General features: G+C 45.5%; 1 protein-coding gene across 1 annotated transcript; it reads right to left on the reverse strand.

The window, feature by feature from the left end:
- Positions 1 to 2,760: 2,760 nt before the first annotated feature.
- On the reverse strand, positions 2,761 to 21,368 carry LOC118076207 (semaphorin-4A-like). Its single transcript, XM_035098832.1, has 13 exons — positions 21,281 to 21,368; positions 20,522 to 20,679; positions 19,063 to 19,125; positions 16,325 to 16,423; positions 15,976 to 16,087; positions 14,043 to 14,150; positions 13,814 to 13,953; positions 13,198 to 13,367; positions 12,468 to 12,618; positions 10,217 to 10,406; positions 7,675 to 7,790; positions 4,528 to 4,685; positions 2,761 to 3,233 (listed from the first exon to the last, which is right to left on the reverse strand). Exons 1-13 carry the CDS (start codon positions 21,366 to 21,368, stop codon positions 2,828 to 2,830), a joined length of 1,959 nt encoding a protein of 652 aa, XP_034954723.1. The 3' UTR covers positions 2,761 to 2,827.
- Between the last annotated feature and the right edge of the window lie 2,997 nt (positions 21,369 to 24,365).

A 24,365-nucleotide genomic window follows, 5' to 3' on the forward strand; every position in this document is an offset into this window, starting at 1 on the left:
TTTGAAGAAAAAAAGGTGCCACCATGAAGTTGTTATAGTAAGTGCCACACTTTAAACTCTTTTTAAGGTGCTGATACAGTGTGCTCTTGAGTACCCCCAGAATAAAAGCACTGCTTAAACCAATTTTTAAAAAGTGTTTGGACCACATAGCCTCTGCAGCAATTTACACCATGTTGGAATCAAACAATGGTGCTACATATGGTAGAAATTGCCCAAGGGCTTTTCATGGCACAGAATGTTGGTGGTTCTGGTGTTTTTGTTTTCGCTTCTAGCGTGCTTGTAAATTCTCAGTATAGGGCAGCTTGCCCTGTTTTAAAGTAAAGGGACCCCTGACAATTAAGTCCAGTTGCGGACGACTCGGGGGTTGCGGCACTCATCTCGCTTTACTGGCCGAGGGAGCTGGCATACAGCTTCCAGGTCATGTGGCCAGCATGACTAAGCCGCTTCTGGCGAACCAGAGCAGTGCACGGAAATGCTGTTTACCTTCCCACCAGAGCAGTAGCTTTTTATCTACAATACTTGCACTTTGACGTGCTTTTGAACTGCTAGGTTGGCAGGTGCAGGGATCGAGCAACGAGAGCTCACCCTGTCGCGGGGATTCGAACCGCCGACCTTCTGATTGGCAAGCCCTAGGCTCTGTGGTTTAGACCACAGCGCCACCCGCGTCCCACATGCAAGGGTACTTGGTTCCATTTTACAGCCATTACCACTGTGGTAATGTTTTAAAGCACACACTAAAAGACACAGGAAAACCTTCCAAACCCACCCACACAATTCTATTTTTTTAAAATAATTAATTTGCAGTAGGCAAAGCATGGAGCTATACTACATCTCCCACCTACCAAATATCTCAAGCGCATAATAGAAGGGCCCAAGATCACATGAGTCATACACAGGGCCAGCTCTGTCAAAAAGGAAAACGGGGATCCACCTCCACTGTAATAATGCATGGGGGTCCATGTTAACTCTAGGGAACCTTGCACAGAAGCAATCATACCCAGTGGGTCAGGCCTGTCAGTATCCCGTTCTGCAACTCTCAACATCTTCCTGGTGTAAATAGGTTGGGCTGCTCCTTCTACATAGGAAATCTACCTTAAGATTTGACTCCCTCGAATCAGGCACATTCCTCTGTAGCCTTCCTTTCTCTGGCAGTCTTCTGGGATGAATTACATTTAGGCAGCTGCATCTCAGTGTGAAAACTTTGAGCAAGGCCAAATAAACAGCCCTGACCCTACCACCACACCCAACACTGGCATTCACTCTGTTATAAGAATTTTAAGGTTATATATAAAGGTAAAGGGACCCCTGACCATTAGGTCCAGTCGTGACCGACTCTGGGGTTGCACGCTCATCTCGCATTATTGGCCGAGGGAGCCGGCGTATAGCTTCCAGGTCATGTGGCCAGCATGACAAAGCCGCTTCTGGCAAACCAGAGCAGCACATGGAAACGCCGTTTACCTTCCCGCTGTAGCGGTTCCTATTTATCTACTTGCATTTTGACGTGCTTTCGAACTGCTAGGTTGGCAGGAGCTGGGACCAAGCAACGGGAGCTCACCCCGTCACAGGGATTCGAACCGCCGATCTTCTGATCAGCAAGCCCTAGGCTCAGTGGTTTAACCACAGCGCCACCTGGGTCCCATAAGGTTATATATATATATATATATATATATATATATATATATATATATACACACACACACACACACACACACACACACACACACACACACACAAACACACCACATGTCTGAAAACAGGGAAAAGTCCCGAAACCATTTTGTCTCTCCCAAATTGACCTCAAATTGTCAGATTGTCTCTTTGCTCACAAATCCTGCCTTAAGGGCACATTTAAGATATGCCTGTGACCTGGACTCAGGAATTAAGCAGTTATCATAACAAACGAATAGCTAGGCTGTCTGGGTAAACCCATTAACGGCCAGGTAAACCAATCAACAGGTTTCATGTCAGACAGGGTTTTGTTGTAGACCATGCTTCTCTGATGTATGTATGATGTATTGGGGTGGTGGTCTTGGGCTCCAGGGTGGGCAATTTCAAATGTGTCTATATTAAGGGCTTGCGCACCATTGTTCGGGGTCCCTCCTGCCTCTTGCGTGTGGGAGTGAGCAGCACCCTGTTGCAACAGTTAATAAAGATCAGGCTTACTAGTGGCTTTGCTTCTCAATATGGTCTGGTTGGCCTCCATTATTTTCTCCTACTGATAGAGAACCTACAAAGGATTCTATATGGTCTCTTGGGTACCCCATAAGGGAAAAGTAGCAGTTTTTTCTTATAGCAACTCCAAACTGACAGCTGTAGAACAGAGATGGGCAAGGGGAGTCTGTCTTCTAAATTTTGGTAAGCATTTCACAGAGAGATTTATGGACAGGGCCGTCTTAAGCATATCTGGCGCCGTGGTGCCGTGGTGCGACGATCCCTCCGGTGCCGCCCCCCCCCCCGGGCCCGTTTCTCAGCGCGGCTGGTGGGCAGGCGCAGCCCGGCGCCACCCAGCCTGGCAGTAGGGCCAGCCCTGTTTATGGATTTGGCTGTGAGTATGGGGACCCTTCCCAGAATCCTGTCTATGGAGGTAGGGATGGGAACCTGAAAGGGCAGGAAGGATTTGGCCAGTTGTGTGGTGCTAGGTCCTGCATTTACATGGCATTGTACAGACAGAACTAGGTGGGAAAGAACTGCAAACAAGAGGTAACACCCTGTTTCCTGGTGGCATTTTGTAATAGCATCACAGTCGTGACAAGACTTTTCTTCTAGCTAGGTTGCCCGTGTGAGCTGGTGAGATCATGAAAGCTGGTGAGGAATCAGGTAGGCCAGGCTAGATTCTCTCCTCTGCCACGGCTCCTCTGGAGTCATCCCTGTTTGGCAGGCCCAAGTCCAAGCAGTTTTTGGTAGCCCTGATAGCCTGAATGGAGCACGTTGACATAGCAGGTGTTGGAGCTGTCAGTAGTTTTCTTGCAAGGGCCACTTGCAGAAGGCTCTGGCTGCCATTGAACAGGACTTTCTCTTGCCTGGATGTTTTATTGGCTTTGAGGGGGCTCCTGCACCCCTGTACTTTGCTTTTCACTTTCACTGTGTCTGGGTAGCAGAAGAAAACCACGGCCACTACGGCAATCAAGGTGATTGGCCTTGAGGAGGCTCTGCTCTTCCCACTGCTGCGCGTGCACAAAAGGCCCGGGTTCCCGGTCTCAACATCCTGCTTAAAGTCATTCTTTCCTGCCATGCTGGAACATAGTAAGAAGCAGGGATAGAGTAATCTGTCTTTGGGTCTTTCCAATCTTAGGGTCCATATGAAAATTAACATGGCTCCAAGTACATTTCGCCTAATATTAAAATGTTTTTACGCAATTGTCTGAAACATGCATTTTTGCAAAAATGACCCTACTTATTATTACTACTAGTATCTTGAAGCCCGTTAAATTAACGGGTGCTAGAACATGCAATTCCCCCCGCCCATTCCCCCCTCTCTCCCCCTCCCTTCTTTTCTCCACCCACACGTACCGGGACTCTCCTGGGCTGCCACCGGCGCTGCTCCTCTGTCGCTGCTCCGCCTCCTCCTCCTCTACTGCTGCGGTCCATGCCTAGGCAGGGGAGGGGGGAAGGTAGGGGCGGCCAGGGCCCTCTTTCCTTCCTGCCCTCCCCCTGGGCTCGAGCCTGCTTTTGCGAAGGGTTAGCGGGGAAGAATGAGCAGCATCCCTCCGCTGCCACCGGCTTTTTGCTGAACGCAGCGGAGGCACGGGGTAGCAGAGGAGATGCTTCACGGAGCAGGGAAAGAGGGGCGGGCGGCGGGCAGCTGCCACCCGCCCCTCCTTCCCTGTTCCCTGTCAAACATCTCCTCCCCCCCAGCTGCTCTTCCCCCCCCCATGCGCTGTCCCCGCTTCTGTCTGCCTCTGACCCTGCACCGCGAGGGAAACGGTAGGCAGAGGGTGGGGGGAGAGAGAGCGTGTGTGTGCGTGATGCCTGCTTGCTGCTGGTCGTCGGGGGGGGAGCATAGGAGAGAAAAAAGGGGGGGAAAGCAGCCTCCTTCTCGCCTTTCACAACCCACCCAGAGCTGAGCCTGCCACATGCCGGGTGGGGGGAGGGGTTGGGATGCGGCGATGGGGTGGGGGTGGTCTCTGCGTCCAATCCCTGTGTCCGTGGGGCACATGCTCAGTAGCGCGGAAAACGGGACACACGGAATCTGGATGCAGAGACACAGGGACTTTATTATATAGGATTATTATTTATTGAATTTATATCTCGCCCTATACCCAGAGGTCTCAGGGCAGTAAAAGTAAGCCATTGCACTATTTCCACTAATATAAGCATTTTTGTGCACAGTTTGAAAAACTGCAAAATCTGGAGAAGTATGCATTTTGAAAGATGGGTTTCAACATAATTGTGAACTGACGTGCACATAAGGTAGGTTTGCATTAAAATGTGAATCAAACCAACCCCCTCCCCCAGTCTTACTAATAAATTCACCCTTTCACCTGCTATGTGCTTTCACAGACTTGTTTCTAGCCTGCAAATACCCACCTTTTGTATTTGTTATTCCAGTTATCACTGCATTTCCTTCCATCCCAGGCACAGTAAGGATCTCGTGCTAAAATGCAGTCGGGACAGGTTTTGTGAATGCCACAGTTGGCCAACGGGACTTGTACGATTCCTTTGGAATACCCCACATAAAGGATCCCCTAAGAATGCACAAACAGAAATATTTTGTTACTATTAGGAGGGCAGGCGAAAGGAAGACCTTCCTTACATTGTGTATGATTAACTTGTAGGACTTATTGCCATAAGGTGCAGTGATGGGCCCTAGCCTTAAAAACTATCTAAAAATGTAGTTAAATAAACATGCCAGTGCCTCATTCACCCCAAATAATAGCCAGGGATAGACTTAACTCCATGAAAAATTCTCCCCCTGCCCTTTAAAGGGACCATCAACCACCTCTCATGATAGCAAACTCCAGAGTTTGTGCTTTCCTTTTTGCCTGTGCTAAGCCTTCCACCAAACAGCTTCATTGCAGGATCCCATTGAAATGTAAGTAATTAAATTAAGTAATTAATTTATAAAAATTAATTACTCAATTAATAATAATAAATACTGTAAAAGTGTTATTTGAGAGGGAGAAAAAGGTCTCTCTATCCACATTCTCAACTCCACACACTATTTTATGCCACCTTTCATTATATCATACATTCAATGACTTCCCTCCTTTTCCTCCCATGGTTCATTTAGTTTATCCACCATTCCTACATATTTTTGCTATAACCACCTAATTCAGTTCTCCTGTCTTACATCACTCTAATATTTATTGTACTGTTGAATTTATCTTAATGCTGGCAGTATTTTCAGCTGTGCGCAATTGTTCTCCATAAACTCAGCAAACATTTTTCACTCCTCTTTAAATGTGTGGTCTTCTTACTCACTTATTCTATTCGTTAGACCAGCTAGTTCCGCATTTTCTATCATCTTAAGTTGCCACTCCTCCTTACCTGGGACCTCTTCTCACTTTCCATTTTTGGGCTAATAAAATCTAAGCTGCCGTTTTTCTGTACATAAATAACTTTTTTCTGACACCTGGGGACCTCTGTCTGAACAATTCCTAACAGAAATGCCTCTGGTTTTTGGGAAAGGTTGTTTTAAACATTTTTTTCATCTCATTATAAATTATTTACCAATATTCTTTAACCTTTTTACATACCCACCACATATGAAAAAAGTTCCTTTCATTTCTTTACATTTCCAACACAGATCTGATTCTACTTTATACATCTTAGCCAATCTACTCGGGGTTAAATACCATATTTGAATCATTTTCATGCAATTGTTTTTCAGTGTGTAGCAGGCAATGAATTTCAAGTCATTCTTCCAAAGTTTCTCCCAAAGGTTTAGTTCTATATTGTGTCCTATGTCCATTGCCCAGTGTGTCATTGAAGCTTTAACAAACTCATCCTTTGTTTCCCATTCCAATAATAATTTATACATTTTAGACAGTGGATTTTCCTTATTCTGTAATAACTCTCTTTCAAATTCTGAGTTTTGGTCTGAAAACCCATTTTTCTTATCTAGTTTAAACATATCATATAGTTGATGATACTGTATCTGTAACTTGTCTCCTTAATTCTTCCATTGGTTTCAATCTGGGTTCACTCCCTGAAAAGTCCAACAAATCTCTATAAGTCACCCACTGTGTGTCCATATTAATTCTCTTAATTGCAATTGCTTGAGTGGGTGATAACCATAGGTTTTTTTCTTTCCAAATTTTTATATTTCTTCCAGACTCTATACAAATGTTTCCTAATAATGTGGTTCATAAAACTCATAGATTTTTATCTTTCCCATACCAAAGACATGCATGCCAACCAAATTTTATATCGTGGCCTTCCAAATCTAAAATGTGTGCATTTTCCAATACTGTACAACCCATTCCTTTAGCCAACACAGACAGGCTGCCTCATAATACAGTTGTAGGTCTGGCAGGGCAAGGCCCCCTCTTTCTTTTGTATTTATTAATATTTTGTATTTAATTCAAGGCTTTTCCCCATGCCAAATTTAGAGATATCTATTTTCCATTGTTACGTTATTAACAATCAGGATCGATTGGAATAAAAACATCATTTTAGGAACTACATTCATTTTAATGGCTGAAATTCTACCTAATAGGGAAAGTTTCATCCTTCCCCATATCTCCAACTCTTTTTTAAATTTCTTTCTACAGTTTAGCATAAAACTATTTTCAACCTATTAGCTAAGATTGCAGCAAAAAGTTTATAGTCACAGTTAAGTAAATAAATTGGTCTATCGTTCTTAGTCCTTGTTAAATCACAGTCTTGTTTAGAAATTAGGGTGATAAATGCGTCTTTCCTCTCACCAAAATTCTGTTCATACTGTCCTTGAGTGGTTCAGTCAGTGCATCTTGGAGCTTTTTATAATAAATTGCAGTAATTCCATCTGGGCATGGTGCTTTACCTGTTTTCATTCAACATAACACCAACTGTAGTTCCGGTGTTGATATGAATGCATTTAAAGTTCTCAAATCCTCTTTAGATAATGTAGGTATATTATAGTAATTTAAATAATATTCCATTTTCTCGGGATCTTCCTTCTCACCCCAATATAATGCTGTGTAAAACTCTACAAACGCCTTTCTTATCTCAAATGTTTCCCTTCATCAGTAATTTTATTTATTATCTTATTTTTTCTTTCTTTTTAAAGTTGCCAAGCCAACAATTTGCCCGGTTTTATTTGCAAATTCAAAGGTTTTTTTGTTTCATTAATTTTATTTTCATTTCAATCTCTTGATTCACCAAGATTGAGAATTGTGCTTGTGATAATTTGATTGCCTGCAGAGTTTCTTTATTCTCTGGTTTTATATTTAATTGTGGCTCTCCAGGGTTTCAATCTTTTCCCAGCTGAGGATTGAACTTGGGACCTTCTACACATGGAGCATCTGCTCGACTACTGAGCTGTGGCCCTTCCCCTTAAAATAAAGTACGGTTCTAGTCCATGTGGTCTTCAATAAAGAACGAGTTTAAATAAGAAACTGCCTTATCCCACATCAAACTACGGGGTTGCCTAGGAGCTTTCCAGGGTTTCAGACGTTCTTGAGACTCAGCCTCTAAGCTAAGGCCATTTAACAAGCTTGCAGCTCCTGTTCCTATCCAACAGAGTCTGCCCACCTTTTCAGGCAAGAGCAGCAGGTTTTGGACTGCCTCTGGCTCCTCAAACAGCTGGATCTCCTCGATGATGTGAGCCTCGCTGCCGACGACCACCACTTTGTGAATGGCTCCCTGGTCTGTGGAAAACCAAGCAAAGATATAGAGTCTGAAATTTGATATGGTAGTAGCAGAACTGTTTGTTGAAACCCAGGCCTGTCCGTATCAAGTGGGTGGGAGCTGACGTTTCTCCCTCTTGTGCAGTCCATCCTCACTTAAGAACACAAGAAAAGCCTACTTGATTGGGCCAGTGGTTCCCAACAGGTGGTCCGGGGACCCCCAGGGGTCCGCGAGCTATGCCAGAGGGGTCCGCAAGATGCTATTAGAATAAAAATATATATTAAATATATTTCGTATGATAACAGATTTTTTGTTTTGGCCGCTTCCTGCATGAGCAGAGTCTAGCGCAAAACTAGAATTAGATAGAGGCAGTAGTTCTGCTGTATGCCGTTAGGTGGCACTTTACAAACACTACTGTTTTGCAAAGAGGCAGCGCGCGCATTCTACTAACGCTCACCTCCCCAAGATGCTTTGCGCGCGTCGGCTTCATTTGTGCGCTACTGCGCAGGTACCCTGTCTTCTCCATTCCCCTCCCTCCTCCCTGGCGCACGCTGCCTCTTTGCAAAACAGTAGTGTTTGTAAACAAAGCGTTGTTTTTCGCGGAAGCTACAGTTCGCGTAGTTAAAATTGGACCGTTGGTTAAAAAGTGGTTCGTTAAAACGACAAAGGCCTACCTACAGATGAAGAGGAAGAACTGTAAAAAACGTATAAATATAAAATATAAAAAGACTCTTAATTTGGCTCTCACTTTTTAATTTTAGGATTAGGAATTAATGGGGGTCCTTGTCACAATAGCGGCTCGATGAGGGGTCCTCAAGAAAATTTTGTTGGGAACCCCTGGATTGGGCTAATGGCCCATCTAGTCCAGCATCCTGTTCTCACAGTGACCAACCAGGTGCCTGTGGGAAACTGGCAAGCAGGATCTGAGCACAAGAGCCCTCTTCCCCTTGTGGTTTTCAGCAATGGAAATTCAGAAGCATTGCTGCTTCCGACTGTGGAAGATCGATAGCATGGCTAGATCGATAGCATCCTCCACGAATTTGCCTAATCCTTTTGTAAAGCCATCCAAGCTTGTGGCCTCCCATGTCTCCTGCAGGTGCAAACGCCATAGTTTAAATGTGCACTTCTACTTTCAGAGCAGCAACTGTTTAATTGACTGGCTGACCAAGGCTGGATCTACACCGACCTGTTTAACTTTATTAAAATGGTACAGTCGTACCTTGGGTCGCGAACACCTGGGACTCGGACGTTTTGGCTCCTGAACACCGCAAACCCAGAAGTGATTGTTCCGGTTTGCAAACGTTCTTTTGGAACCTGAACGTCTATGACGGGGCATCCACGGCTTCTGGTTGACTGCAGGGACTTCCTGCAGCCAATGAGAAGTCACGATTTGGTTTTCTAACGTTTTGGAAGTCGAACGGACTTCCGGAACGGATTCCGTTCAACTTCCAGGGCACGACTGTATTAGACATATCATTCTACCGGTAAAACGCCACAGGGCATACTTGTAAATCAAATATTTTTTTACCTTTGTTTCTTTCGCCAAACCCCTGTCTCCCTACTCCCAGTTGCTCCGCAGTGCCCTCTGGTATCACATTTTAATAACACATTATGAACATTAAAAGTACAGTCGTACCTTGGTTGTTGAACATAATCCGTTCCAGGAGTCAGTTTGACTCCCGAAACGGTTCGTAAACCAAGGCGTGGCTTCCGATTGGCTGCAGGAGCTTCCTGCACTAAATCAGAAGCCGTGGAAGCTACATCCTTTTGTGGCATTCAGGAGCCAAAACACCCGAGTACCAAGGTGTTTAACAACCAAGGTAGGATGTCATGTGTCCATATAGTTATCAGAACCATTCCTTAACAACTTCATTAACATTAAAAACCATGAGTGTAGATCTGCTCCAGGTAAGTCCTAGGAAAGTGAATACGTTCCCTAGAGCTCCCCATCCTAACTCCAAGGGTAAATCAGCTGCTAAGCAGAGAGAGCTAAGAGGGGTGAGGAAAGAGCTCTACAATCCCAGCAACCAGCTTTCTCGGCCTCTCCTGGGAGAACCATCAGCATCATCTAACCATTATCTGGCTACTTCTGGTGTAACAAATTTGACGCACAGGCCACTTCTGAGATTTCCACTTTTCAAAATCAAAAGCTTCACAATTGAGTCAGTCTTGCTTGCTCATTATCTGGCTAAACTAGGCTTCCTCAGACTCGGCCCTCCAGATGTTTTGAGACTACAATTCCCATCATCCCTGAGCACTGGTCCTGCTAGCAAGGGATCATGGGAATTGTAGGCCAAAAACACCTGGAGGGCCAAGTTTGAGGAAGCCTGGGCTAAACATTGCAACCTGTGTAATAAGCCCTTGCTGGGTCAAAGGAATAAGGAGGGTTACAGAGCAAATGTATTAATCTCGACCTCCAGGGCAGGGGAAAAAAAACCACCCATACCTGTCCCAAGAAACAGTATGGTGTAGGGAATTCCCAAGATGTTCTCAGTTTTGTGTACTGTAATCCGGGTGTATTTCACATTGAGCTTCACAAACACAGGCTGGTTATAGAGTGGCTGAATCGTCTGATCCATCATATAATGTTCTTTCATGAAAACGAGGGTTTTGTCTGACGGTGGGCTGGCAGAACACTGAAGGGGGAACAGAAAAAGAGGCCCATTGGATCAGGCTGAGACCCATCTAGTCTAGCATCCTGCTCTCACAGGGGCCAACATGCTCCTATGCTATGGGAAGCTGTCAAGGAGGACCTTTGTTCCCCTATTCGCCCAAGGCATGAAGATGTTACTAACACACTTAATTAGGAGTCCTCCATACTGTTCTCTTCCAGTTTTTATCCATGACTTAAGCTCATTCTGGTAAATATTCAGAGTCTTGCACGGTACAGGTTGAGTGTGATGTTCAGCCAGTTAAGTAGGGTGTGTTTTGTGGCTGTCTCACCCATCCGAGAAGCACCATTTTTATTTTGGCTCCACGTTTTGTAAAGACACACAGCCTCCCTGGAGGAGAAACCAAACTGTTTGTGGGGCAACTGTTCATTTCAGGAGCTAAGGACACACTTTTTTTCAAGGGAGATCTACTAAGGGTTCCAGAACCCCTTAGACCTTTCTAATAATTTTCTACAGCCTAAGTGGAATCCCCTACACCAGGGATAGTCAACCTTTTTATACCTGCCACCCACTAATGCATATTTCTTGATGGTAAAATTTCCTTGCCGTCCACCAGTGCTCGATGGAAGGAGGATTCAGCTTGTGCCTAGAATCTTAGTGGGTGTTGGGGACAGGTTGACAATCCCTGCCCTACACGGTCTTGGTTAAGGGTCATAACTGGATGATCCTCTCACTTGTGGACCAGCTGGCAGAACAGAACTACAGTGGTGCCTCGCTAGACGAAATTAATTCGTTCCACGGGTCTTTTCTTATAGCGAAAAATTCGTCTAGCGAATCCCATAGGAATGCATTGAATTTTTTTGAATTTTTTTTTTTGCCCATAGGAACGCATTAATTGAATTTCAATGCATTCCTATGGGAAACCGCGATTCGATAGACGAATTTTTCATAAAACGCATTCGTCTAGCGAGGTAACCTCCGCTCGAAAAATCCTTTCGTTAAGCGTAAATTTCGTTAAGCAGGGCATTCGTTAAGCGAGGCACCACTGTACAGGAAACACTGGAGATGCTGATCTTCTGTCAGGACAGCCTAAGGACATAAGTTTGCTTTAAGACTTGATGGCAAACTATACATTGCATCCCTGAGAACCCGCATTCCCTGATTCCAACAGGCATGTGCAATCACTTTTCAGTAGTGTAAGGGGGAGAGATTATAGAGAACCTCCCCCTCTCATCAGGAGCAGTTCATCCCCGAGCAGCCATGAAAGCGCAGGGTCTGAAGGGGCTAGTCAGGAAACGGAGAGAGAGTGCCAGGTCTCTGGCAGCATGGGAGAGCCCCTGCTCCACAGACGGGAAGAGAGAGGGGGGGAAAAGGGGGGACAGGGGAAAAACAGATTGTAGACCCTTTCCCCCGGCACCGGAATTAAGGAGGAGGAGAAAGGGGAGGAGATTCACTGTCCCGCAGCTTTTATGTTGGTCAAAGTCGCGTAAAGGGGCAGTGCCGGATTCTGAATCGGAATGAGCAGACATGCATCCAACAGCTCGTTACACTGTAAATAGAGTGCACCAATAAAGACTGTTAAAAGACAAGCATGTGGAAAGTCGTTACTCTAGAGTAGTCGCAACAACCTTGACAAGTAGCTTATTTCCATCAGTGCAAAAGGACACAAATTAACAGAAGGAACTGACAGCCAAAGCAATTACACAGGAACTTGCAAAAACATTCAGAAATAATTAAAATTTGATTCCACTTCAGAAAGACGACAACTTCAAAATCTGGGGTTAAATTAGAAGGAAGAAGCATTTCTCGGTATCAGAGAGGCCCCTGGTGTGCATTCCACATGTGTGATGCGATGTTGCACCATCTAAAGGAGGCTGAGTGCTCTGAAGGAGCCAGCCTCTGATGCTGTGACACACGGCACTTGTGACGTCACACCCACACCCCAACCCCATTCCAACAAATATTCAAGGGGCTGAAGACAACTTGCCCCCCTAGAGTTGGGGTGCCTGCTCAGTATCCACACCAGAAGCAGTATTCAGCTGGGCATTGCACACTTCCAAGCAGAGGGCTAAAAGCGGTACTTACAGAGCCAGGGCGAGGATCCATGGCCTCCCCTTCATAGGGCAGCCATCGGGAGCCATTGTGTAACTCTTTGTATCTCCCATTATCAAAGACTTTGTTGATAGCACAAAGGTCGAAGACGCAGACTGCCGAGCTCCAGAGACCTTCCACCTGCCTGCAAAGAGATGTACAAACCAGCTGCACCACTAGAAGGAATAAAGCACTCTGCATATGCTTTGAGTCAATTTACTTCACCAGTATTTAGCACATTGTGGGACCCAAAACAAATTCCAAGGTAGGGATGGATGAATTTGCCTATTTTGATTTCTCACTTTTCCAATTGTAAGTTCAGCTAGTCACATTTCTACATCAGTTTGTGACTCTTTTCTCAAAAAGTCCACATAAACGTGGTCAGCGTTGAGTGCTTATTTCCCCTAAGAGACACATTTTTGCAAGAGGTTTTGCTTCATATTTTTCATTGTGTATGTTGCTTTTCTCATCATATGCATTTTTGCACACACTACCCCGATATATGCATTTTTGCATGCAAACAGCATCACAACTCTGCAAATTTCCTAGGATAGTTGCATTTCAGTTCATTTATTGTTTGGGAATGTGCAAAACTAGGTAAGGACCCATTTAAAAAAAAGGTAATTGAACCAAATCCTATCCCCCATTATGCTGAATGGCTAATACTCTCCCCCCGCCTCCCCCCCCCCGGCTACCCGGCTACTAAGGATTCTCACAGCCTTACCATTGAGGAACGAAGACCCCATAGAAAAATGCACCACCTCCTGAGTGTGGAACAGCAAACATGTGTTGAATGACAGAATAAGGAAACTGCCCTTCCTTGGCGCAGGAAAGATGCGCTTTCAGAAAGGTGGTCCATTTCTTCTGCAGCAATGTTTTTCCTCCGACATCGTTCTGTAGAGGATGGGAAAGCAAACATCGCTGACAAATCAGATTGGTAGGCATAGTCCTTTTAAGGACTCTTTTGAGATAATCTGATTGCCGCTTTTCTCTATTCATCCTGTTAATTTTACGGTTTGCTTTGTTGCTTACTGTTTCGTCATGGAGTGTTGTACATTTCTGTCTCGAGTTCAGCAAGCTTGTAAGCTGCCTGGGAGGATTTTATAAGGGAAGCTGAGCTACGATGAAGACTGGTCATGTTCAGCATCAACTCAGCGTCACAGAATCACAAAATTGTAGAGCTGGAAGGGATCCCAAGGGTCATCTAGTCCAACCCCCTGCAATGCGGGGAATCTCAGCTAAAGCATCCATGACACAAAGCCACCCAACCTCTGCACATGCTCACAGCACCGAAAAAAAGTTCCTGCTCAAAAGCTTCTTTGATTTTGGAGGCAGCTCACCTTGCAGATGCGAGCAACCCTGGAGACGATCACTTTCTCAAAGAAGTCAAACTCCTTAGCTGTTTCCCAAAAGAAAAAATAGACTTTGTCGTCATTTGCGGGGGTTGGGATGTTGAAGGAGGCCACAAATGTTGCATCATCTGGGGAGGGGAGGGGAAGAAAACCGCCATATGTGAGATCTGATTTAGTTTCTAAGGCCCTTCCCCGCTCCCTCAGCATCTGCTCTTACCAGACATCCAGTGCTCATTCTTCAAAACGGAACTACTGCCTAGGGTTCGAATGATGACGGGCTCATTCCCTGGAAGGTTTTCCTGGGTGGCAGTGTAAAGTTTGCCATCTGCAGGGTAAAGGCAGGAGAGAAGGTGACTCCTCCTTCCCCTTCAGCCCATTTTCTCGAGCGCTTGTAATTCACTGCCCACAAGGCCAGTTCAATATGTTTTTGCACTTGAGGCGAACTGCAAAATGGTGCGTGTTCCCCACCAGGGAAGAAGAAGGTGAGTGAAGATGTCCATCAGGAACAAAGGTAGGGAGAATCAAATCAACCTTACCCAATAGTTGAGCCGGGAAACAAAGGCCGTCTCAGTGCCAGGTGGGCATGGGCACATAGCCCAGGAGACTCCAGCGGGCAGCCCCCATCAGCAGTGCCTCCTATTTACCAAGAGTCTGCTGTCGAGGTGGCATAGGAAGGGGGGGGGGCTGCCAAGGAAGTACTGGATCTGGCCTCCAAGGAGCACATTGCTGCCGCAGCTGGCAATACATTCCTTGCTGTTCCTGTGGATGCTGCTGCTTGAGGCGGTCGCCTCATCTTGCCTCGTGGGTGGGCCAGCCTCTTAATTTTGCCTTGTAGATACCTTGCTAAATATCTTGTAAGTCAGTGTGCTTTCCTAAACTTGCTCATCTCCCTCCCCAGGACCCCTACAAGTTAAATCTCAGAGGGGGTGGCTTGTCCCCCAGGGAAAGGTAGCCGCGTGAATCTATGCATTGTTCATCAAACTGCTTCACACATTGCAGTGCCTGGGGTATATTTTAATCACACTGCAGGGTGACATGTTGTCCATCTTTCAACAGGAGGAAATACAGGCAGGGGATGGGCTGTCGTCCTCCCTAGATGGATGTTCTCCAAATGATTTGGACTATAATTCCCATCAACCCTAGCCAGCACAGCTGATGGGAGTTGCAGTTCAAATCATATAGAATGGAGCACAACCTTTGGCAAGGAATTGAAGGGGTGCAGTGCCCTTTGGGGCGCCTCGCCCAATAAAAGCGCTTTTAAAGAGGGAAATCATGGCGTGAAATCACGTGAGATCATGGCATCAAAATGGCTGCCATTCTTTCACGCTGGAAAAGAAAGAGAAGGTGGCATCTGGGAAGATTGTGTTGCAGATTTTGTAGTTGAGTTGTTGGGGGGTACGGCGTGAGAGCTGGGGATGTTATAACAGACCTCTGTCTTCCTCTATGGAATGCAGAAGCGGGCAATAGGTAAAGGTAAAGGACCCCTGACAGTTACGTCCAGTCACAAGCAACTCTGGGGTTGCGGCGCTCATCTCGCTTTTCTGGCCGAGGGAGCCGGCGTTTGTCCGCAGACAGTTTATACGGGTCGTGTGGCAAACAAAGCTGCTTCGGGTGAAACCAGAGCAGCGCACAGAAACGCCGTTTACCTTCCCGCCGGAGCGGTACCTATTTATCTACAGTGGTACCTCTACTTACGAATTTAATGCGTTCCGAACGCACATTTGTAAGTCGAAAAAAATTGTGAGTCGAATCCCATAGGAATGCATTGGGAGAAAAAATTCGTAAGTAGAAGCAACCCTATATAAAAATTCGTAAGTAGAAAAAATCCTATCTAAACCGCATCCAAGATGGCGGACGGAGCTCTGTTCGTAAGTAGAAACATTCGTAAGTAGAGTTATTCGTAAGTAGAGGTACCACTGTACTTGCACTTTGACGTGCTTTCGAACTGCTAGGTTGGCAGGAGTTGGGATCGAGCAACGGGAGCTCCCCCTGTTGCGGGGATTCGATTGGCAAGCCCTAGGCTCAGTGGTTTAGACCACAGCGCCACCCGCATCCCTATACTTTCTATGGAATGCAGAAGCGAGCAATAGGGTGGTGCAAACTTTCGACATCCACGGAAGTGGAACCCCCTCCCCTTCCAGGTGGCTCACCAACGAGGATTGCGGTGCTCCCATAGTGAGGGCTATAGGGGGAGACACCCTTCCCTTGAAGGAGGAGGGGCTTGCCTTCTGCATCTTTCACCAGACTGAATGTTGTTAGATCCTAGCAAGGCAAGGGAAGGAAAAGGAGAAAGGTCAAAAGAAGCAAAATCGATGGGAAGGTGTCCTTCAGAAACAAGCATCCCCATGGAGCTGTTTATTGTTGAAAGGAAGCACAGGTTCTGGGCGCCTATTGATTTTCAGCAGGAATGCTGTCCCATAGAACAGGGTCAGCCACACTGAAAGCCCAGCTTCAAGTTGCTAGCCTTATAAAGCCCCCCCTCCCTCCCCAAGAACTCACAATGTAAGCGCAGGTGGGATTGAAAGCATACGTCCCGCAGGTGTAAAGGTGTGTGTTGTTCAGTTGCACCAGGACACGGATGAAATTCAAGCATTCCCTCTGTGGAGATGAAGGTGAGAAAATCAGGATTGAACTTCCAGTTACGTTTGCATCCCAAACGAGGTTTCCACTGGGTGGTTGCTAAAAAGCAACCAAGAATGCATGAAAAACCAGCCCCTTTCCTGCATGCAAGCGCATAATAATGGCAATAAACAAAATCTGCCCTTATTCCCTCATGGGGTATACAAGAGCCCTTATAGAGTCCTTTGTAGGTTCTCCATCGGCAGGAGAAAATAACAGAGGCCAACCAGAGAATATTGAGAAGCAAAGAAGCTAGTAAGCCTGATCTTTATTGAACTGTTGCAACAGGGTGCTCCCTCTCACGCAGGAGAAAAGAGGAGGACCCAGAACCAAGGTGTGCCTGCCCTTATATAGACATTTAAATTTAACATTTTACTTATGTTTTACTTATATAGACATTTAAGACCACCCCCAGAAACATCCTTGCAGAGAAACATTTTGTCAGTTTGGGAGTCAAAAATGGTTTCAGGGCTGTCTTCCTGTGCTGCTTCACACATGTGGTTTATACATTTGTGTACGTGTCTGCTTGGTACATTGATGAGCATTTATTTTATATATATATATATATATATATATATATATATATATATATACACACACACACACACATTTATTTATTTATTTAATAATAATAATAATAATAATAATAATAATAATAATAGTTCTTGAAGAGGTTAAAGGATAACAGATTATTTATTTAGTCAAAATAAGCAGTGGTGCAACCAGATAATGCTGCAGTCTGGTCATAATGGTGTTTTGTTAGAACTGCCTTGCTCCAAAATGTGGCAAAACAGCCCTGCTGCTCACGAGGGGCCTGAACCTCTGCCCTAACGTCTTACCCTGATGGTGCCAGGTGAAGCTAAATAGCTGAACACAAATCTTACATGCTTAACATGAAAAGAGGCAAACCTCGGGGGTATTTTCAGGACCAAGGCAGCTCTCAGCACCCTCCAGGTAGGTACTTTGTCTTTTTTTTACCCTTTACTGAGTCAGAATACAGGAGCCAGATTGACCTATATGGTAATGAGAATGGTCCTCAAAGTTACCACAAAGTCAGAGATGATGGATATGGCTGCCGTTTTGGCACCCCTCTGCCCCAGGCGAGAGATGCAAAAGTCTGCAATGCAAAGAACGTCCAGGACAGCGGTGGTAGAAGTGTGGGCTACCTTTTCAAAACACAGATTTTCTTTTCTCCTGAAATGTCAGCAGATTTTTGGTGCAAATTCCTCTTAACATGCACATTTTTTGTGTGTGCTGTTTTTCCTAAAAAGCACATTTTTTTACAAAGCAGTTTCCCAAAATATAAGGCACTTTTGTTTGCTTACTTTCACCAATCAATAGGCACATTTTATGCACACTTTGCCATACAATATACATTTTTTTTGTACACATTACTTGGCCCGGAGAACTGCGTTGCAAAATTTGGAGATGTTAGGATTTTGAAGGGTGGCTTTGTCTCAGTCTGTGTGTTTTTTCAGAAAGGGCAAATTTGTTAAGTACGCCTTTAAATGAAAGCAGAATTGAATGCAGGGCAGTCTCGAGCAGGTCAGGCGCTGAGGCAGGTCAGGTGCTCTGGCGCCCCCGCTCTCGCAGCGTGCAGCACGGCTTCTGCGCGGCTTCGTCGCGCAACGCCCCACCTGCCGGCCGGAGCCCTAGCACCACGCACCACCGGGACTATACCTAGATTGAATGTCCCTGATTACTATCCTTCCTTTTAGAGCTGGGGTGTGCATAAGATAGTTCAGGATGTTATACTGGTATTATTTCTCAGCAATTTGAAAGAGGATCGCCCGTGGTTCTTCTTATACTGCCTGTGTTCACGCAGCTGAGTTTCTGTCTCCATCCCACCCACCTCCCACCCACAGGTCAAGTAGCTGCTTTGGAGTGGAGGTGAGCATTCAAACCAGCAAAAGGAAATGCACAGGCACATGCCATATTCCTAAACTAAGAGGTAGCACTTCCTCTACCCCCACTGCAAGTCAAGTACCTATTCCGGCGTATAAGACGACTGGGCGTATAAGACGACCCCAAACTTTTCCAGTTAAAATATAGAGTTTGGGATATACCCGCCGTATAAGAAATACGACCCGGCGTATAAGACGACCCCAGACTTTGGAAAAGATTTTCCTGGGTTAAAAAGTAGTCTTATACTGTACGCAGGAATATACAGTACTTTATTACGGTCATAGACCAGCATAAGCAAAACATCTAAATAAACAGCCTAACATTATGAATCCTAGCGAATAATTATTAAATAAATAGGAGCAAGAACCAAACGTAGATTTAAACATATACATAGAATACTTAATTAAGAAATGGGTGTGTAAAAATTTATAAGAAAAATTAAAAGATCGGTTAACACAGCTATATGGGGTGGGCTTCAGAAGAGCGGATCTAACAATAGGGGCCTTCAGTTTAGGACTGAATTGTAGCATAGACCAGTGTTTCCCAACCTTGTGCCTCCAGATGTTTTCGGACTACAATTCCCATCATTCCTGACCACTGGTCTTGCTAGCTAGGGGTGATGGGAGTTGTAGTCCCAAAACATCTGGAGGCACAAGGTTGGGAAACACTGGCATAGACCATACTTCGTGAAATATCTGTCCCCACTCCATTACCTCTTTGTTTTTCACCTTCAAGGCACAGTTATCCTTTATATCAGCCGTTGGACTCCACTGTATCTATTACAGGAAAAGGGGAGGAAGGGCATTTCAGAGGAGGAGAAACAAAAGAAGGGGGAAATAGTCAGATTGCAAATGCTCAGCCTTACTGGGATTCACCTGTGGAGTTATTTTGCAAATAGAAAGTCAAGACTAATTTTCTGTTTATAATATAGTTTTAACGGTTTTGTGTTATCTATACAGTGGTACCTCGCTTTATAAACACAATAGGTTCCAGAAGTCTGTTCATAAACTGAAGCGTTCATAAACTGAAGCAAACTTCCCCATTGAAAGTAATGGAAAGTGGATTAATCCGTTCCAGATGGGTCCGCGGCGTTCATAAACAGAAAATTCGTAAACCGAGGTGTTCGTAAACCAAGGTTCCACTGTATATATAAAAATGGTGAAGGTGCATGTGTGTTATTCCCCACTTTTCTCCCACAAACACTTACCCAATCGTCCTGAAATTTGGCCACAACCTCAAACTCACATGTGAGCATCATGCACTTACACTGACCAGCTGACAGGTATAAACCTGGATTTGTGGTCCAAAAAATTGCGCCCTCCTGTGGACACTCAATGAATAACGGACAAACATACTCCCACAATCCCTCACTCCCCGGAGACCACGCCTCCAACAGAGAGAAAACCGCTCGGAGACCAAGCCACTCCTCAGGGAACCAAGCCTGCCTCGGAGATCGCACATCCGAGACCAGGCCGCTCCCCAGGGACCCGCGCCCGCTCAGGAGATCATGTACCAGCGACCCCCTCCCCCCCCAAGCGCACTCCAGACACACACACACCCCACGGATCGCGCCCCCGCCGATTCTACCGCCTCGCACGACGTCCTTCCACCCCGAACAAGCCCACTCCGCACCCTCCCCACCCCACAGATTCCACCCCTGCCGATCCCGACGTCTCCCGGGGACCACCCCTGCGATCCTGACGCCTCAGGCCTACGTCACCACTCTTGCTTTCTGCAAAACCCTCCCCCCCCCTTGGGAAGGCTGCACCCAGAATCCTAAGTAAAAAGCCATTAAAACGAACCAAAGACATGATGATTAGTTTACCTACATTGAATCAGGACTTTAACCAACATTAAGCTGCTGCTTACCCTTCAAACCTGGTGCAAGCCATAGTTTCCTGGTTGGGGTGTCTTAATGACAAACAGTGGTTTGATAAAACTAGGAAGTAATGTGGTCTGGGGGCAGGGAGGGCTGAAACGCGAAAAACTCCAATGCACACATAGAAACATTTTTTTAAAGGCTCCTCAGTATCTCCCACAAAACAGGGAGCAGGGCTGAAAGGGTTGTCTTCTTGAATAATGTGGGTGAGCACCCTCATCAGAACACCACTCCAGACCTTTTCCCTCACTTTCTCCAGCACTCCTTATCCTGAAACCCCATTTCCCACTCACCTCATGCTTCACCCTGATGGTACCCATGCGAATGTCAAGAGCGAAGATAGTGTCTCTGGCACCCGCATAGAGAGTTTTCTTGTTTTTGCTCAGTAGGAAAGTGTCCCAATTCTGAACCCCCTTTTGCATGAATGGGAAAATCTTTCGTCTGGGGTCACCTGAGGATTAAAAAAAAATAAGACTAGGTACATTTTCAGCAAGCGTTTGGTAGCCAGTCCTGGTTTCCAGTGCTCAGTGGTGCTCAGCTTTTTCAGTTCCTGCTCCTTAAAGTCAGTGTGCCCCTTTTGTACCATGACCAGTGAGGGTGTATTATGGGGTGGATCATTGGGTGGTGTGTGTGAATATGTAGCAACTCTGTCCCCAACATGGGCAGTGTGCCCAGCATAGCGCAGTCTGGTGCCATTTTGAAAGGAACATCCTCACAATGGTGGGTGCAGACGGCATACCGTATGCATACAGTGCAAATACTCAACAGTCTAAAGTTTCTAGTCCTGTGCAAGTGCAAAGAATCCACAGGTGACAAACATCAGGAGCAGATGGGTGTGATCCTGCTCTCCCACCGAGATGTGCATGATCCACCAATTCTGAATGTTCACACAGGACTAGATGAGGTATAATAGTTTATTCCTACCAGTGAATACACTCACAGCCCACTGTTAACCTTTCCCATCCCAAATCTTGCTCATCTCCTTTGAGGCACCCTTTCAACTTCTCCCCTAGTGCACAGATGTTCACTCCGCCCTCCTTTGAGTTACTCACTTAATGGGGTGGTTTGCTTTGGCATCAGCTCTGTGGCCAGAGCGTTGGCAAACGTCAGAAGGCAAATGAAGAAGTGTTTGGAGTTCATGGTTGGTTATCAGCAGATGGTAGCTGTCAATAAATGCAGAAGAAAGAAAGAAAAGGGAAGGGAGGAAGGAAGGAAGGAAGGAAGGAAGTAATCACTAAAAAGTTAACGACATATTAAACTCTTGTTATATGAGGCCTAAGTGTCCTCTGTGGCTAGATGTCCTTTTCGCCAGCTTTGGTAGAGTGGAACCTCGGTTTTCAAACGTAATCCGTTCCGAAATGTTTGAAAACCAAAAACTGAAAGCGGAAGCTTCAATACAATAGGGAAACTCAACTGGCATGTTCGGCTTCCGAAAATCATTCGAAAAAAACAAAAGTTACTTCCGGGTTTTCGGTGTTCGAGTTCCAAAATGTTCATAAACGGAGATGTTCAAGAACTGAGATTCCACTGTACATTAGCTAAGGGTGTTTCTGGAACAGGGCCGTCTTAAGCATATCTGGCGCCCTGGCGCTAAGATCCCTCCGGCGCTCCCCCGCCCCATTTCCCAGTGCCCGCTGTGTGGCTGCGGCAGGCGCAGCCTCGCGGTACCCCCCTGGCGGCCCGGCGGCCTGGCCACCCAGCCTTGCTGTTCTGGGATACAGTAGGGCAGGCTGTGGGTTGATAATCCTGAGACTGGACTACTGCAATGTACTGATTGTGGGGCTGCCCTTGGGACTTGATCTGAAAGATACAGCTGGTGCACAAAGCAGCAGCCAGAATGCTGATGGGGGCAAACAGCCAACATCTTAGAATCATAGAATCAGAGAATTGGAAGAGACCCCAAGGGCCATCCAGTCCAACCCCCTGCCAAGCAGGAAACACCATCAAAGCATTCCTGGCAGATGGCTGTCAAGCCTCTGCTTAAAGACCTCCAAAGCAGGAGACTCCACCACACACTCCTTGGCAGCAAATTCCACTGCCAAACAGCTCTTACTGTCAGGAAGTTCTTCCTAATGTTTAGGTGGAATCTTCTTTCTTGTAGTTATTTCTTGTCTTCTAAAATATTGGCATTGGCTGGCCATATGCTACTGGGTCAAGTTCAAGTTTTATTTTAACATACAATGCCCTGAACAACTTGAGTACCAGACATTTTAAGGATCTGAGCACGTAACATATATCGCAGCTTCATCACAGGGATCACTTATAGGAATGCTGCTAGTTGTCCCCTGGGTTTCCAGATAAGTCAGGTATGTAAGCGTCTGGCCAGCATCCTCACTGTTAAATTGCAAGACTACCTTGAAGACCATTTTATGCTGACAGACCTATTTGGCTGTTTACATTTTCTTAGGTTGGACTCTGTTGGGTATTGTTGGTATGGTATTCTGTACTTTGTTGCATCTATTTTTGTATACCACATCGATATTTTATGAGTTTGGCAAGTGTGAGAGAAGTATTTATTACAAAATATACTGTAAAATCAACTACAACTGCTTGAAATGGGACGGCTGATCAGATATTCCTAAATATATGGCTCTCAGTTGCCACAATGGTACCTTTAGAATGCATCTGCCTGAGGCTCTTCTGAAGATGCAAGAAGGAAAATAGTAGTACAGTAGTAGTAGTAATTATTATTATTATTTATTTATATCCTGCTCATCTGGCTGGACTTCCCCAGCCACTCTGTGCGGCTTCCAACAAAATATTAAAAATACCATAATACATTAAAAAAACTTCCCTAAACAGGGTTTCCTTCAGATGTCTTCTAAGTCAGGTAGTTGTTTATTTCCTTGACATCTGCTGAGAGGGCGTTCCACAGGGCGGGCCCTCTGCCTGGTTCCCTATAACTTCGCTTCTCACAGTGAGGGAACCGCCAGAAGGCCCTCGGAGCTGGACCTCAGTGTCCAGGCTGAACGATGGGGGTGGAAACGCTATTTCAGGTATACTGGGCCGAGTTGGGGAGCTAAAGTTCTCATGTTGTGGGCATGAGCTTCAGTGCGGGTGAGGTGGAAAATACCTGCATGGGTTTATCATTAGTTGTGGGAAGATCCACTGAAGAAGACAAGTGATGGTACCAACTGAAGGCTCGTGCTCTTTTTTATCCAAAATTCCTGGGGCGGAATTCCAAAGCCACCGAGGTGGATCAGAAGCTTCCCAGGCCTTCTCTGCTCATCCTTTAAATGTCTTTTCCCCAGGTCCTCCTTTCCCCAAGACCCCACTCCCCCTTTCCCTGGACTCCCCAGGCTCAATTGCTCTTTCCCCAGTTAGGCCACAAGGTATTCTCCTTCACCAGCACCTACTCTTTTCTCAGGCTCCGTTTTTTTTGCCCTGCATTTGCTCTGCCCCATCTTGCACCAATCCTTGTTCTGACCTCTCTCAGTAAGCCCCAACCCTTTGGTGCTCAGCTCGTCTGTGACATCAAACAATGGCAACCAATGGCATCAGAAGTCAGGAGAAACAATGATATTTTTTTCCTTTTTGAACGGTGGCTAATTGCCCTGGTTCAGATGGAACCCTTTCCTATAAGATAACTATGAATTCAAACATCTGTATGAACTAGCGGCACTGGATGTGCATGGGCTTCTACATTTAATTTCAAAATCGAATCAAACCAGGCATTAAGAAAAGTGATCTTTAGCGCAGTGACTTTTGTATACATTACAGAGCAATTTGCCAGGTCTTCCAAAAATAGGCTACTGAGGCCCAGGCTGCCATTAGGAGATGTGAAATAAGTTCTTTATTTTTCAATTCCCCATCAGTTTCCACTCATAAATTCAAGAGAGCTACAGAAGATGGATAGGCTGCCTCCTTGGTTTTTACATCAGTGTCCATGAAAACCCATTGTCCATAGCTCTTTAATTTTGGAACAATCTTACCACAAATGCTTCTGTTAAGGGGAGAAACAAATGACAAATGCTTTTTTTAAAAAAATCAAAGTTGTTTTTTGTTTTGTTTTTTACCACACATGCATCCCTCCAAAGGTTATTAGAAAAAATCAAGCTGAGCAACCTGATATTGCAGACATTTGGCCCGTTTTAAAAGGACCAAAATAATTGATAGGATTTTAAAACAAAATGGATC

Source organism: Zootoca vivipara, chromosome 17 (genome assembly GCF_963506605.1).
Source record: "Zootoca vivipara chromosome 17, rZooViv1.1, whole genome shotgun sequence".
NCBI lineage: Eukaryota > Metazoa > Chordata > Lepidosauria > Squamata > Lacertidae > Zootoca > Zootoca vivipara.

Bases quoted from the DNA above. Each gene is read 5' to 3' on its own strand.
- LOC118076207 (XM_035098832.1), bottom strand. From the start codon at position 21,368: ATGAACTCCAAACACTTCTTCATTTGCCTTCTGACGTTTGCCAACGCT. The intron at 16,424-19,062 runs GTAATGGAGTGG...TCATCTCCACAG, and splicing joins TGAAGGTGAAAAACAAAGAG to AGGGAATGCTTGAATTTCAT. The intron at 7,791-10,216 runs GTATGGGTGGTT...GGTTTTCCACAG, and splicing joins CATACTGTTTCTTGGGACAG to ACCAGGGAGCCATTCACAAA.